This window comes from Hemitrygon akajei, chromosome 13 (assembly GCF_048418815.1).
Source record: "Hemitrygon akajei chromosome 13, sHemAka1.3, whole genome shotgun sequence".
Lineage (NCBI taxonomy): Eukaryota > Metazoa > Chordata > Chondrichthyes > Myliobatiformes > Dasyatidae > Hemitrygon > Hemitrygon akajei.
In genome coordinates this window covers 107,584,940-107,601,426 of record NC_133136.1, presented here as the reverse complement: position 1 = coordinate 107,601,426, position 16,487 = coordinate 107,584,940, and the positions used below count along the sequence as shown (strand labels likewise).

The following is a 16,487-nucleotide window of genomic DNA, read 5'->3' as shown; positions in this document are numbered from 1 at the left end:
AAAAAATCTACCTGTGACCTACACCTCAATGAGCCAAAGCCTAAACTTTCCACTCTTAACACTGACCCACTCCTACATTAATTGCTCCCACAGTGGCCACTCCACTTAAACCTAAATTATTTTCATTGGCCTTGCCAAGTGCTTAATTATGTCTCCTTGAGAACTGTGGCACGTCAAAAGTGCCAACTGCCCCTGCTCACTTCTTTAAAACTCCCTCTCCTTCTATGCAATCTAATATCTCCTAGGGAACTGTAATGTGCAGAAAGTGCTGACTGCTTCGCCCTGCTTACTTTTAAGCTCTCCCTCCCTCTATGCAATCCAACGTTTCCTCAGGAACTGTGGCAAGCAAAATGTGCCAGCTGCCCCACTTGCTTCTTTTAAACTCTTTCCCTGTGTATATTTCGATATCGCCTCAGGAACTGTGCCAACAAAATGTTGCCGCCAAAAATGCAAAAGTTGTGGAAGCAATTATTATATATTTATTTTGATGTCATCTTTAGGTGAATGCATCTGATTTTTAAAAAAATCAAGGAGAACAACTTTAGAATTCCTGGATTTTTCCCATGTTATTTAATTGTGTCTTCTTTCCTCAGGGTGGTCATTTCGATCTAGCTGATCGAATGTTTCATAGTGTACGAGAGGCCTGGTACTCGGCATCCAAACATAATATGGCAGATGTGAAAGAACTCATTCCAGAATTCTTTTACCTTCCAGAGTTTCTTCTGAATTCCAACAACTTTGACCTTGGTATGGCTGTTAAACAGTGCATAAAGACTTGAGAAACGAATTGTATGCTCTTTTAGATGTCTATCTGAGTAGAATTTCTCATAAGCTCTGCAAAATTAATTAATACACTACTTACGAATAATTTTAACACACAATAATGTAATAAGATGGCTTACTGAATGAGCAGCTTTGGAAGTTGTCACTGTTGAAATTTAGAAGGATGTTGTACTTAAGCACAGCGAGGAGCTAATAACCAGATAACCATAATTTTTCTGTAGTTTGAGTTTGTATTCACAGGAAGGAAGGATCATAATCTAGCAGGAAGGCTAACTGATAGCAGTTATAATTATCATATAGACTTATGCAGCACTGGAATAGGACCTTGATTCTTTTAGTTATAGAAACATACATATTTTGAGGACAGCAATATAATTAGAAAACAACATTCATTGAAGAGACTGCAGGGCAACATCTGTTCATGGACAGATTTGTGAGGTTAGTTAGTATCACTGATTTTTTCACAAGATTTTCAACACTCCCTTCACCTGATGTTGCTTGTGATGGGTGCATTTGAGGGCATGTTTGGGCTCCTGTGCAAGCATGTTCCATCACAAATCTTCATAATGCATTATCAGGTTGAGGATGTCAAATATTAGCTGTATTTCACTTCCACCACCATAGTCCTGAAGAAATATATTCCACAATCTGATATTTCCAGTGAGATGAGGGTTTTGATGGAGGTTATAGACTTTGTTTCCATCCATATTATAGTTTGAATTATTACATGTATCCCAGATTTTGTAAGCTCCTTATAGAGCACTACCTCATGGAGCCTTTGAAATGCTTCTGTTTATTTTGTATAAGCATACAGAATTAGTGTAAGATAATGTTTGCAAATAAAAGATCCCTTTAACTATGCATATTATCATTTTCCACATCTAGGTTATAAGCAAAATGGTACAAAATTAGGAAATGTGTTATTACCACCCTGGGCAAAAGGAGACCCAAGAGAATTCATCAGAGTTCACCGTCAGGTAATTTATTATTGTTTTCATTTTAGTGTCTAGGGTATGTACAACTTATCACTAAAATTCCAAACAAGAGAAAATTTGCAGATGCTGGAAATCTAAGCAACACATTTAAAATGCTGGAGGAACTCAGGAGGCCAGTCAGCATCTATGGATAAGAGTACAGTTGATGTTTTGGGCTGAGACCCTTCATCGGGACTGGAGGAAAGATGGTGAGGAATCAGAGTTAGAAGGGGGGTGGGAGGAAGAAACACAAGGTGAAAGGTGAAACTGGATGGGGGTGAAATAAAGAGCAGGGAAGTTGATTTGTGAAAGAGATACATGGTTGGAGGGAGAGGACGGGAGGTCATGGAAGAAAGAAAAAGGGGAGGAGCCCCTGAGGGAGGGGATGGTCAGGTAAGGAGATGAGGTGAGAAAGGGAAAAGGGAATGGGAAATGGAGGGAGGGAGAGCATTACCAGAAGCTCGAGAAATTGATGTCATGCCATCAGGTTGGAGGCAACCCAGACAGAATATAAGGTGTTGCTCCTCCAACCTGGGTGTGGCCTCATCACGTCAGCAGAGGAACCCATGGGCTGACATGTCAGAATGGCTTTGCCAAGTCCCTACGCTCCATCTGCCAGACAAAGCAGGATCTGCCACTAGCCACCCATTCCAACTGCACACTGAGCATCTCACCTCAACTGCTGATGAAAGATCTGTAAGATAATTGCCAAGCTCAGCGAACACCGCAACATCAAACGCCTCAACCCGAGCTACCAATATTCACTGCCCGTGTAAAATTGTGCCCCTTGATTTACTTGCTGTTTTTATTATTAATTAAATTTAAAGTTCTTTCAAAGACAGATAGTGATATTTTGAATATGCTTCCTTTAGCTGACTTAGTTAGATTTTACACTGTAATTTCAATATATGCTTTTGCTTCAGGCACTGGAATGTGATTATGTCAGTTCACATCTGCATGAGTGGATTGATTTGATCTTTGGATATAAACAGCAAGGTGTACCTGCAATAGAAGCGGTTAATGTCTTCCATCACCTATTTTATGAAGGACAGGTTGACATATATAATATTAATGATCCACTGAAAGAAACTGCAACTATTGGGTTCATCAATAATTTTGGACAGATTCCCAAACAGGTAGGCACTACATACAGTCTGTTTTTATTTTGTGATATATGTGTACTGAATAAGTGTGTACAATGTAGTGGATTTTTACGTTTTAATTGAGAGTATATGGGCTTTCTTTCTTCCTCTGTATATTCTGTCTTAATGAGATGTCTTGAGACTCTATTCTGTTTTAAAGAGATCTTCATTGAACTTCTCCGGTGTTAATCTCAAACAAGATAATTATTATTGATCCTCCCCTTTTGGTTGAAATTTTGTGTCTGGAAATCACCATATTAGCATATTGGAGATTGGGAGTTGAGTGTAGGCAGAAAACTGTCATCAGCACATTGCAGTGTTCATTCGTAAGTTTCAAAATACTGAACACTGACTCTCATCTGTACTTTTGGTTATGATCAGGCCCACCCATTCCACTTTTCAGCCTCAGTGAAATTGCTGGAATTCTGCTGCTTGTATCTTAAATCGATATGATGCTCATCTTTTTGCTTAAATTAAATTCCTGTCTTCTCGCGTTAAGTTTTAGATTTCTCATTCTTGTGTTGAAATCTCCTTTAGGATTTGTCTTCCCACTTCTCTGTAACTTTTATAACCCTCCAAGAGCTCAACTTTCCTCCACTCAAAGTAAACCCAATAGCAGAGACAAAAGTGTCTGCAAATGTTAGAATTTGGAGCAATAATGAATCTGTTGGAGGAACAGCTGTGATACTCAGGCAGGGTTTCAACCTGAAATGTTGAAAGTTTCTTTCCTCCCATAGATGCTTCTCCACAGAATAATCTCTAACATCCTTAAAAAGATCATCAGAAAAGATTAGACGTAAGAGAGGTTAAGTTTGCAACACACTCATTTGAAGAACAGATTTTGCATTCCATTGAAACTAGTTAGTTATTTTTTACTTATTAAAATAATAGGTGTTGCAGTAAAAATCCTGTTGGTTTATTAGCTTATTGATTCCTATTTTAATAAAGTAAAGCAATATTCAGTGTATTTAAGGCTGATAACTTCTTTAATATATTAAGTTCCATTTTTTCATTATCTGTCTGAATACATCATTAGAATCTTCCCAAGTTGTCAACGTGGTAGTTACCTCTGCAAGTTATCCTTGTTCATGACATTATCTAACATTTGATACTACAAGTTATATAGAGGAGGTAATGTAAAACGAAGTTGATTGAAATTAATTTTTTGTTATGGCTAATCATCCTTTCTTTTCATTCCTTGCAGTTATTTAAAAAGCCTCATCCACCAAAGCGAACACGTAGCCGAATTAATGGAGACAGTTTAGTTGCACCAACTTCCCTAAGCTGTGCCATGGATAAGGTCTTTTTTCATCATTTGGATAATCTTAAACCATCTTTGACACCTGTTAAAGGTACCAGTCATTACCACTAAGTCAAACTTAGTGAGAATTTTTAGTTAAGTCAGTAAAATATTTCTGTTTGAAAGAGTTTCTAGCTTAAATTATTTGAAAATGACCACTGATAAAACGTAATTCGTGTTTCCCTTTATTACACATTTTAACGTAAGTGAAGATCTAGTCAATGCTGTGTTTCCCTTACAATGTTTTGCTTATTATTTAAGTAACTTTTAATCAAAAATATTTCATGTCCAGTATAATCCTAGCAAATGTTTTGTTAATTCTGATTGTTTGGCCGTTGTACTGGTGTCATATTTTTCATTATTCTGCAATAACTAAGTAAGTTTGTGCATGATAAAATCTTGATTTAAAGCAAACTAAATCCTGATACTCATAAGAATTTGAATGTCAGCATGTGGAGACTTTTTACCAATTGGTCTATGATCAGAAACTGTTAATCAACCCTCATCCCGCTTCTTGCTACAATCAAAAAGAACTGCAATGGAATGGGATCCATTAAGTCAAATAAGACTGCTCTTAAATATTACTTATGATAGTGAAACTGTAATGACAAAATAAACAGGAAATCTTTCCTTTGGTATAAAGTACATTTTAAAAGTATAAAATTATAAAAGTATAAAAAGTAAAAGTTTAAAATACATTTTTAATTTTTTTTCTCTCTGCAGAACTCAAGGAACCAGTGGGACAGATAATTTTCACAGACAAAGGTGTTCTAGCAGTAGAACAAAACAAAGTCCTGATTCCTCCATTTTGGAACAAAACATTTGCTTGGGGATATGCAGATCTTAGCTGCAGAGTTGCAAATTATGAATCTGATAAGGTATGTGACAAGAGCTTTATTAAATATGGCATCTCACCACAGAAGTGGCATTCAGAGTAAAAGAAAAACAGGTTGTCATCTAAAGCCTTCCATATTAGCCCATTATTATTTTCTAAGATCTTGGATCAGGCAGTATCTGTGGAAAGAGAAACAGTTAACACTTCAGCCTGAGAACACTAATTCTGGGTGTTCTGTTACTCATTCCACAGATGCCAGCTGATTTGATGAGAATTTTCAACATTTTCTGGCTTTATTTCAGTTTCCAGCAAACACAGTTTTCTTTTGTCTTTCATTCTAATGCTTAATTTCCTCATTGCTATTTCTTAAATATCAAAATTGACTGTGGTAGTAATTCTAGAATTCCTTGATTTTATTTTCATCCTATCCGGCACATGATTTTTGACATTTTATCTCAAAATACATTGGGCTTTAAAGTATGTTTCTTATAGCAAATAACATCTTTGAGCATGGTCACTATAACTATAAAGCAGAAGTGTAAAATAGTATTAATATTACTTACTGACCGCTAAAGTATCAGACTGTGTGAAGGAAAATGTTGGCTTTTAAGAGTCTCCATCAAGCCATACATATTCAAACATGTTGATATCTCACAATAAGATGTCTGTCCATAATAAGAGTTGGAAATCAGAAATTTAAAATAACTATGTGCTGATGTTAGAAGGTTAAAAGGATGTCCTGGTTGCACATTTTATTACTGCCAGAGTGATGGAAGGAAAGATCACTAAGTTCCATGATTGCATTTTCATCCTGCTTATCTTGTATGTTCTAGTATTGATATAAAATTGACGACAGTCTTGTTTTTTCCTCAGTTGATTATTCCCTTGAGCATTAGGAATGAGGCATGTATCTGTGTTTATCCCATTTTCTCAAATTTTTATCCACATCCTTTCCCTTCCTAGAACCACAGTAGCTTTTCTCTTGCCCTCGCCTTCAAGGCCACTGGTTGACATTTATCAAGCCATATTCTTCCATTACTTGCCCCCTCCAGCAAGACGCCATCATCGTGTAAATGTTTTTTTCTTTCTTTTCAGTTCTTTGAAGGAACTGATCCCTCTGTCATTCTCAAGTTGACCTAAAACCACCTAAAACCCATGCATCAAAACAATCTTATGTACATAAGCCAAAGGCAACATTTGCCCTTCTCTACACTTCAGTTCCACAAATTAGGCCCCAAAACACGCACAATTGAAATATCAATTCATGTCTTTATATATTCTGACCCGGGTGGATTGTTTTTGGTGGGTGACAAAGGCTGTCACCTGTTTTTGTATTTAATGATAACTAAAGTTGGAGTATTAATATGTAAAGAATTACCGTAGATTAATTTACTTCAGATTTCTTTTCATGTTTAAAATAATGGGGTGGTTTTCACCTTTTATGCAATTTCTTTCTTTTTCATAGGCGCTGATAGTATATGAAGGCTTAAGTGAATGGGGACAGATTCTCTCTGCAATTTGTCCAAATCCCAAGTTGGTTGTCACTGGAGGAACAAGTACTGCAATCTGTGTTTGGGAAATGGGTACCTCCAAGGAAAAAGCTAAGACTCTGACTCTTAAACAGGTGTGTTTGAACTTAAAAACAGAAGTAAAAGAATCTGTCGGTTAGTGAAAGATGAAACAAACTTATATTATGTATGAAGGATTAACTTAACCCCTCTTCCAAAAGGCAGATTTCTAACAATACAGCTGTTTCTAAGTATTGCACATGGCAATGTTAAATTTTGGGATGGGTTTTGACCCAAAACTTCTAACTCAAAAGTGACACTACAGAGATGCTTCAGCTCCCTTCGTTTGGGGAGATTCTAAGTATATGTCTTATTTCAAACCTTAGGTGGAGTATTGCAGAGCAAGATTTCCTTCCCAGTGAAGTCTCAGTGGTATCCACTATCACTTCGTCATCGTTCTATGTTATTTTATCAATGTGCACTCTGTATTACTGTTCCTCAGTAGAAACTGAAGGAAGCTCAGTCTTTCAGAGGTTTTAAGAATCCAGCAGGCAGTGAATATTGTGGTGACACAGGAGATGGAGAATTCTGTATGCAGAGTTCCATGAAACATCTCTAAACAGCAATATTTTTTTTTAACTCAAATGAAGTTCTAATTGGTAACTATTTGTAGCCTAACCATTTAGACTTTATATGATTTTAAAATTATGGCTATTTCATTTCTCTGTGATTTTAATTATTTAAGTTTAGGTACTTTTCTGAAAGACATGTTAAAGGTATTTCCAGCTTTTCAGTCACCACTGGCATTGCACTGAGAAGCCAAAGCCATCTTGTCTTCAGAACAGGAAATAATAGAGACCAGAGCATAATTGCATCAGTCTTTCAGAAATAATCCAGCCCTTGTGTTATCATTTGTTTGTAATTTCAGCATGTCATCATCAGACTGTAGCAAAGAAGCAGTTGTTCAGAGCATTGCATTCCTTACAGCATAGGCTGAGATCATTTGAGGGCTAAGGTACAAAACTACTGCCGCAGCTGTGGAGGAATTGTGAACATGGGGAATATTATTATTGTCTGACACTTGTACAAGAATATTTTGAATTATAAATCTGAGTGTAAGAAACTTGTGGGAATATTTAATCCATGAAATTCTTATAGAATGAATTGACCTCAAGAAATTAAAAAAACAATGAAAATCTAAATGTAAATAGGTGACAGAATGGGTCAGGGTAGACATCTGTAATTTGGTACTTGTTTAGGTCATATTTTTCATTAATAAACTCTTCTCGAGCTTCCTTCTGGGTACAGGTATCAATTTTAACTCTGCTACCTTCATCAGGGATGATACCTAGGCATTTCTATTCTGGTGGTATTTATACCCCCGTCATCCATCCCTCCTGATTAGTCAGTCTTCATCCAATCAGGTTTCCCCTGTCCCACCTTGTTTACAATCAAATTCCAGTTCTTTCTTAGAGCGAAACCTTCGTCTTTGTTAATATTCTTTTCCTCTAGTTTTATTTCAATGGCTTTCTTGGCTAGGTGGTCCCAAAAGCCATTAGCGCAGCTCAGTAGTTTTGTGCCATCAAAGTCAATCCTATGGCCATTACGAATGCAGTGTTCTGCTACCGCTGATTTCTCTAGGTATCCAAAATGGATACACTTCCTGTGCTCCTTGGTACGTATTTCCACCATACATCCTGTCTGGCCGATGTACACTGCTGCACATTTACAGAGAATCCTGTAAGTGCCAGCCATCCTGAAATCCAGGTCTCTTTGACCTGCATAAGCTGTGAGCTTCCTTACGGGTTTCTGGATGGTATTAATCCGGTATTTCTTCAGGATCCAGGCAATTCTTCCAGAAACTGTGGAAATATGAGGAAGACAGACAAGTTCCTACTCGTTGTTGGGTTTCCTGGTTTTTCCGTAGGCCCTTTTAGATTGACTTCCTTCATCTTTTAACCATTCTGTAGGAATGTCATCCATAATCGTCTTGTTTCCTCACGAACACTCTCTGGGTCCAAAATAGTTTTTGCATGGTTAATCGAAGTAGAAAGAACTGGTCTATGATGGGAGTTGTGATGGTGGGTGTTACTGTTTAGGTATAAGACAGTGAGAATGGGTTTCTGGTAGACGTCATGTCTGAGGCTACCATCTGGTTTCTGTCATATTAGCATGTCTATGAGCAGGAGGAAATGATTCTTCCCCATCTCCATCGTAAATTGAATGTTTGGATGTATGCTGTTCAGATGGTCTTGGAGCTGTTGATGTCGATATCTGTACCCGGCTGGAAGCCCAAGAAGAGCTTATTCATTATATATGCCGGGAAAACACTAGATTCTAGTTAACATATTTTCCGATTATTATAGTTCCATTTTGCTTTATATAGTTCCATCAGAAAATCCTTTTAAAACTATAGTGGAAATTGTCTATACAGTTTTGCTGTACATATTCTTTGTAGTAATGGTGTCATGGTGTTTTATTCTTAGAAGTGTGTTTACATTTTCTGCTGTCTGTGAACATAAGAATTTATTGTGAGCAAAATAGTCAATAAAAATATAATGCTGGTTTTATATATTTAATATGACAAAAGGTGGAGTTTATTTTTCATGTATTACTATTAGAATTTATGGTGGGAAAATATGACAAAAATAAAACAAAAAGTATGACATTAGAAATAATGGGGCTTCCAATTATATAATTTTTAATATATTATGAACAGTTAATTTCTGCATCTTCCACTACCTATTTTAAAAAGTAAATGGGTTTAGTTGTATGAAAGTGGAAGCATTTCAAACAGTCTGAACTAGTTGACTAGACTTTATAATAATTTGTAAATAGGCTTCAAATATACTGAGTTTTTACAGAACTTTCTGGAATTTTTTATTTATATTTAGACCATCTACAGTATTTCATATTGTGAGCCTTGGTTAACTCAGTTAAATAGCTTCAAGTTCTAATAATATGTAAAATATTTTATTTTACTTTAGGCACTCCATGGGCACACTGATGCAGTCACTTGTTTAACTGCTTCATCAGCCTATCACATAATAGTGAGTGGATCACGAGATCGCACATGTATTATTTGGGATTTGAATAAACTCTCTTTTGTCACCCAGCTGCGAGGCCACAGGGCACCGGTGTCTGCTTTGTGTATTAATGAATTAACGGTAAGCGTTGGAATGTTTTTTAAATGCTGTAAACAATGCTAGGTACTCAGCAGCTTAAAATTAAATTTTAGGTTGCTGTTTCTGTTCCCCAATATGTTACAAAATAGATATATTAAATATTAGCAATGAAAAAGGCAAGCTGAATCAATAAAAACACATTTAAAGTGTATGAGGAACTGTATTTTGTATTCAATGTATTTGCTGCTATGGCTGTGATCGGCATGAATTGTTAAAGGATTTTCTGAATACTCTGAGACTTAGTTACTTTTACGTAAAGCTCTAATCATTCATTCTCAGGATATGATATTGCTGGGAAGGTCAGTGTTTATTGTTTATCCCTGAATATCCTGGAGTAGGTGAATTAATAAAAGGATTACCATTGTATGTTTGGTGATCTGCTATGAAAGTAAAACAGTTGTAATCTGTTTTTTCACTTTTAGTTAAGTCATTCCGATTTTACTTAATTTTAAACAGGGAGACATTGTTTCTTGTGCTGGTACTTATATTCAAGTATGGAACATCAATGGAAATCCAGTGGTGAATGTGAATACGTTTACAGGACGCAGCCAACAAATTTGGTGTTGCTGTGTATCCGAGATGAATGAGTGGGACACACAGAACGTAATAGTCACAGGACATTCAGATGGTGTGGTCAGGGTATGTATTCTGATGTGTTTCAAAACAAGAGCTTTTATTTCCCTCTGAGTTTGAGGCAACCTGGATATCTTTTTTGTCTGTCTACTATAGTCAGGACTTGTGTAGTCTGGCGTTTGGAATTACCTTTCTCCCACATTTGCAAAGGCAGCTTATTGTTGCTGTACCCATGTGTATGTGCATTTGTGTTTTTCCTTTTTTCCACTGTACCTCTCTGCCAGCTTTCAAAGCTTTCATTGCATTTTCATCCTTTGCTACAGTTCCTTTAATTCTTTTTCTCCCCCACCTTCCTTCTAGGAAAAGCATAGCCAGCCTGCAAACTTAGCCAAAGATGTTTTTGACTCTACTTATTTATTGTGCGCCGCCTTTTAATGGAGTAAAGGTCATGTGGAGCTGTTGCTATCAGATGGAGAAAACTGCAAATGCTAGGAAGATGAAATATAATGAAAAAATATTGCATGCACCCAGAAGGTTAAGTAACACCAGAGGAAGAGAAACCCAGTTACCATTTCAGGTTGAAAACCATTTGTCAGAATACAGCAGAAATTCTGACAAAGGGTCTTAAGTCTCTGAAATATTACCTCTATTATCACAATTGCTGCTTAACCCCCTAAGTGTTGCAAATTATTTTCTTTTGCATGCTGCTATTCAGAGTTATTTATAGTGTATGTCCCAAGAATAAAGTTTCATTTCCAATGAAATGCAAGTTGTAGAATTCCAGTAATTTTAATGTTGAGTGAATTACCTAGTCCAAATTCATCATTGGGTTTCTCCCAGTGCCCAAGTTTCCTCACGGATTCTAAAGATGTACAGATTCGGAGGTGAATTGATTACATGGGTGTAACTCTAAATAAAATAAAAATGAAGTTCATTGTGACGTTAATGCAATCACATTCTCTTTTTCTTTCTCTTTCTCTTCTCCCCCTTGACCTCTCACTCCCCTCATTCCCCTCACCCCTCCCCCTCCCTCTCCACCTGTCTCTCTCCCTCACCCCCTCCCCCTCCCTGCCTCCCATTTTCTACAATGATTCTATTTTAATAGACTGCTTTGGAAAGAAACTCGTCTAACCATATACTGTATCCCCTTTTAGTGCTAGCAGGTTTGCTTGCTACTGATTTACAAGCTGTCAAACAATTTCATGTCTTGATGTGCATTCATTAATCTGCTGTATAATCTTTTGAATAGAACTGCTACAGTACATCTTCCCTTAACTACATCTGTTGCAACAAATGTGCCAGTTTTGAATATGGTGATCTTAATGCATTGTTTACTATTTTGATTTATATCTATTAATAATTAATCAATTAAATATTCTTGATATTATTTCAGTTTTGGAGAATGGAGTTTCTGCAGGTTCCAGAAACTCCAGTTCCTGAGGAGACTAGCAAACTTGCAGAAAATATGCAGGAACCTTCAGAAGATGCACAAATAGGTGAGAGGTCAAAATGATTTGCATCCTCGTGTTATGAATAACTATGAGAAGATAAACATGACAGCAATGATTTCCTTTATATCATACTTCTAACTTAACAGAAATATCTTTAAAGTGCTTTACAAGAAACTGATGCCAAGTCATATAGGGAAATATTGGTGCAGGTAACCAAAGGTTTGCTCAGATATGTGGGTTTAAACCAGCAGACTCGGGGTAATGCTGTTTTGAGAGGAAATTCCAGACTGTAGGAACTCTTGACTGCTCAAGGCACAACTACCTGTAAAAGAAGTTTAAGTTTGGAGTTGCTCAAGAGGTTAGATTTGGAAAACGCAAATAGCTCAGGGATATAGGGCAGGTGGTGATATCAGATCTTTGCAGGGATTTGAAAGTAAGAATGTGAATTTTAAAATTGTCCTTTCACTTAACTATTACACAAGGAAGGAGGATGCACGAAGTGAAATGATGCAATTAGAACATGGACAAGGGACTGCGGATGACCTTGCACTAAAGAAGACTGGCTAGGAGTGTGTCATAATACTCTAATTACAAAGTGGTAAAGGCATGGACGAGAAATCCGCTATCAGAACACTACCTCCTCATTCTTTTATTTCACAATTTATTTATTTGCTAAGTTATAGTAATTCTGTGTCTGCATTCCAATGCTGCTGCAAGGTAACAAATTTCACATTATAGAACGTAAAACATTATAGCACAGTACAGGTCCTTTGGCCCTTGATGTTGTGCTGACATTTTAATCTACTCTAAGGTCAATCTAACCTTTCCCTTCTATATAACCCTCCTTGTAGGCAGTGAGAATAGGAGCTATGATGTTGTGGCCATTACAGAGACAATGATGGCTCAGGGGCAGGAATGGCCAGGCTTTAGATGTTTCAGGAAGGGCAGGGAGGGAGGCAAAAGAGGTGAGGGCATGGCACTGCTGATCAAGAGGTGGCATCACGGCTGCAGAAAAGTAAGAAGTCATGGATGGATTGTCTACTGAGTCTCTGTGGGTGGAAGTTAGAAACAAGAAGGGGTCAATAACTTTACTGGGTGTTTTTTATAGACCACCCAATAGTAGCAGTGACATCAAGGAGCAGGTAGCTCCAAGTACTGATCCACGCTCTAAGCTCATCCGCTTTGTTCATGATACTCCTTGCATTAAAATAGACACATCTAAACCATCAGTCTGAGCGCATCCCTTCTCTATCACCTACCTATTCTCACTGCCTACAAGCTTTCTCTACTTGTGAGCCAACCACCCCTTCCTCCATTTCTTCAGTTCGGTTCCCACCCCCCAGCAATTCTAGTTTAAACTCTCCCCAGTAGCCTTAGCAAACCTCCCTGCCAGGATATTGGTCCCCCTGGGATTCAAATAAACTCTTCTCAGGATTCAAGCAGATACAAGTATCGGTCATAACCTTCAAGCAGGTCCAGGTATCGGTCATAACCTTCAAGCAGGTACAGGTATCGATTGAAGCCCAAGAAGAGTTTATTCGTCATATAAACATTAGATCCTTTTTCAAAAAAGATCACCATACAGAAGACATTGTTGGATTGATGCCTGCAGCTTCACTCTTAGAATCATTATAATCGGTGGTAATTAATTGAAAGTAAATACTATTTAGATCATAACTATTTTAGATGTAATCAACCTAATTGTCTGGAAGTAATATTCAAATGAAATGCATTTGGACAAATTAGAAAGCAAGTGCTGATCTTTTTTCTGAGGATGATATGAAATACTTGATTTGTATTTGTAATTTAGATGGGGATGCCCAGGATGAAGATAGCAGTGATTCTGAATTGGAGGACCAGAGCATCCACGATCTAAAACCGAAGCAAAGTTTATCTGGCTCTACAGCACATAGAACAAAAGGCACACGAGTGGCCTGGTTTGTAGAAGGCGATGAATCGAAACGCTGGGCTGATCAACTTAGCATAGATGAAAAAGATGGGTTTGTCTTTGTAAACTATTCAGAAGGCCAGCCTAAACTTCAGCCACCATCTCAACAGCAGCCTCAAGTACAAAGTAATATGCAACAACCGCATCAACACTTAATGCAGAGTGAAATAAGACGTCACAACCAGCTAAGACAAGGTGACTTTTACAATGCACTCAATTTAAAAACCGCTGAATTTGGTCAAAGAACTGGTAAAACTGGAAGTTTGATCTGTGAGAAGTTTTCTGCCATTTCCAGGGTTACCAAATAAATTTGTCAATCAGGCTGGAAGTGTGTCTCTCTTATACAGATTAAGGTATCAGGAGTAAATTTATATCGATCAGTTAAAGAGTCTAGGGAAGGACATCTAAAATTTGGAGACAGCATTTCAGGAATTAAGTTAAGAACCACATACATTTAAGAAAGGATGGTAGAAGTTTTGAGCTTTATTGTTGCTAAGTCTGTTGTTAATTTAAAATGTGAAATTTAAACATGGTTATGTGAATTGATTGGGAAAGCTGGTGTAAGTTGAGGGATGTTTTCAGAAGTATCAAAATAATGGAAGTTGTCTATACCCTGACTAGGTGTCACAACTATTAAATTAATATGCCAGAACACCACAGGGCAAATTAATTTCTTTCATTCAAAATGCTTGAGATTTGAAATGCAACTCTCCTTGAAAGTGGAGGAATCAAATTCCATAGGATGTCTTACATGATCCCCAGCTATGCCTGCCTTTTCATTAGCTATGTAGAACAGTCCCATGTTCCAAGTTTTCCCCAGTAATGCTCCCCAACTCCTCTGCTATGTTGGTGCTGCTTCATGCACCCATGCTGAGCTCCTCAATTTCATCAACTTTGCCTCCAACTTCCAGACTGTATTTAAATATACTTGGTCCTTTAATGACACCTCCCTCCCCTTTCTTGATCTCTGTTTCCATGTCTGGAGACAAACTGTCGACTGACATCTTTTATAACACTACCGATTTCCCATGGCTATCTTGACAACTCTGGAGGAGTTACAAGCTTCAGTGGCTTGAGATGGGAGAGACTTTGCATACAACAACTGGGTGTTTCACCAATCACAGCTTTATGGGAGCATGGTGATGAGAAAGCCACTGTTGAAGAAAAAAACACGTGAAATCTCAGCTAGAGTTTGCCAGAAGGCAAGTGGGAGACTCTGAAGTCAGCTGGAAGAAGGTTCTATGGTCTGCTGAAACCAAAATTGAGCTTCTTAGCCATCAGACTAAATGCTATGTTTGGCTTAAGCCAAACACCATACATCATCAAAAACACACCATCCTTACCTGCATCATGCTGTGGGGATGCTTCACTGTATCAGGCCCTGGAAGGCTTGTGAAGGTAGAGGGTAAAATGAATGCATCAAAATACAGGAAAATCCTGAAGGAAAACCTGATGCAATCTGCAAGAGAACTGCAACTTGGAAGAACGTGTTGTTTTCTAGCAAGACTATGGCCCCAAGTATAAAGCCAAAGCCACACAGAAATGGCTTAAAAACAACAAACTTAGTGTCCTGGAGTGGCCAGGTCAGAGTCCAGACCTCAGTCCAATTGAGAATTTGTGGTTGGACTTGAAAAGGGCTGTTCACTCACAATCCCCATGCAATCTGACAGAACCTGAGCAGTTTTGTAAAGAAGAATGGGGAAAAATTGCAGTGTCCAGATGTGCAAAGCTGATAGAGACCTATCCACACAGACTCAAGGTTGTAATTGCTGCCAAGGGCGCATTTACTAAATACTGACTTGAAGGGTGTGCATAAGCAATCAGTTAACTTGCTTTTTATATTTGTGATTAATTTAGATCACTTTGCAGAGATCTGTTTTCACTTTGATGCGAAAGAGACTTTTTCTGTTGATCAGTGTAATAAAAAAAGCCAAATTAAATCCACTGTGATTCAATGTTGTAAAGCAAGAAAACTTATGGAGGGGGGGGGGTGAATACTTTTTAATAGACACTGTATCCTTGCAAGCAGCCAAAGTGCTAGATCTGCCCATTTCCCTCCACCCTCATCTCCATTCAAGGCCCCAGACAATTCTTCCAGATGGGGCAACACATCACCTGTTGGGGTCATCCATTGCATTGTTGAGACCCTTCATAAACTGGGGGACCACTTCATCATGCAACTCCCTTACATCCATCAAAAGTGAACTTCACAGTGGCAAGACATCTTAATTCTAATTTCCACTCCCTTTCAGATATGTCAGTGCTCTTGTGCCACAATGAGGCCACCCTCAGGATGGAGGAGCAACACCTTGAATTCTGTCTGTGTAGCCTCCAGCCTGATGGCATGAATATTGCTTTCTCCTTCCATTAAAAAAATCCTTCCCCCTCCCCTCTTCTATTCCTCACTCTTACCTCTTCTTAGCTGCCTATTACCTTCCCCTGGTTCCCCTCCTTCTTCCTTTTCTCCTATGGTCCATTCTCCTCTCCTATCAGATTCCTTCTCCAGCCCCTTGCCTTTTCCAACCCAGCTGGCTTCACCTATCACCTTCTAGTTAGTCCTCCTTCACCCCCCGCCCACCACTTTTTAATTTTGGTGTCTTCCCCCTTCCTTTCCAGCTCTGAAGAAGGGTCTTGGCCCAAAACCTCGATTGCTTGTTCATTTCCATGGCTGCTGCCTGACCTGAGTTCCTCCAGTATTTTGTGTGTTTTGCTTTGGATTACCAGCATCTGCAGTATTTGTTAGTGTATTGCAGTGGTGGAGTTAAAGTCTGTAACTTCTGTAATAATT

General features: G+C 38.0%; 1 protein-coding gene across 2 annotated transcripts in view; it reads left to right on the top strand.

Moving 5' to 3' along the window:
• The window catches only part of wdfy3 (WD repeat and FYVE domain containing 3), a 333,550-nt gene that overhangs the window by 304,612 nt on the left and 12,451 nt on the right, over positions 1 to 16,487 (top strand). For both annotated transcript variants that reach the window (XM_073065240.1, XM_073065239.1), the window contains 10 exons: positions 594 to 747; positions 1,669 to 1,760; positions 2,681 to 2,893; positions 4,104 to 4,251; positions 4,923 to 5,077; positions 6,500 to 6,658; positions 9,530 to 9,709; positions 10,184 to 10,366; positions 11,694 to 11,796; positions 13,562 to 13,894. In XM_073065240.1, coding sequence (XP_072921341.1) covers positions 594 to 747; positions 1,669 to 1,760; positions 2,681 to 2,893; positions 4,104 to 4,251; positions 4,923 to 5,077; positions 6,500 to 6,658; positions 9,530 to 9,709; positions 10,184 to 10,366; positions 11,694 to 11,796; positions 13,562 to 13,894 — 1,720 coding nt within the window. The remainder of the gene's footprint in view (positions 1 to 593; positions 748 to 1,668; positions 1,761 to 2,680; positions 2,894 to 4,103; positions 4,252 to 4,922; positions 5,078 to 6,499; positions 6,659 to 9,529; positions 9,710 to 10,183; positions 10,367 to 11,693; positions 11,797 to 13,561; positions 13,895 to 16,487) is intronic.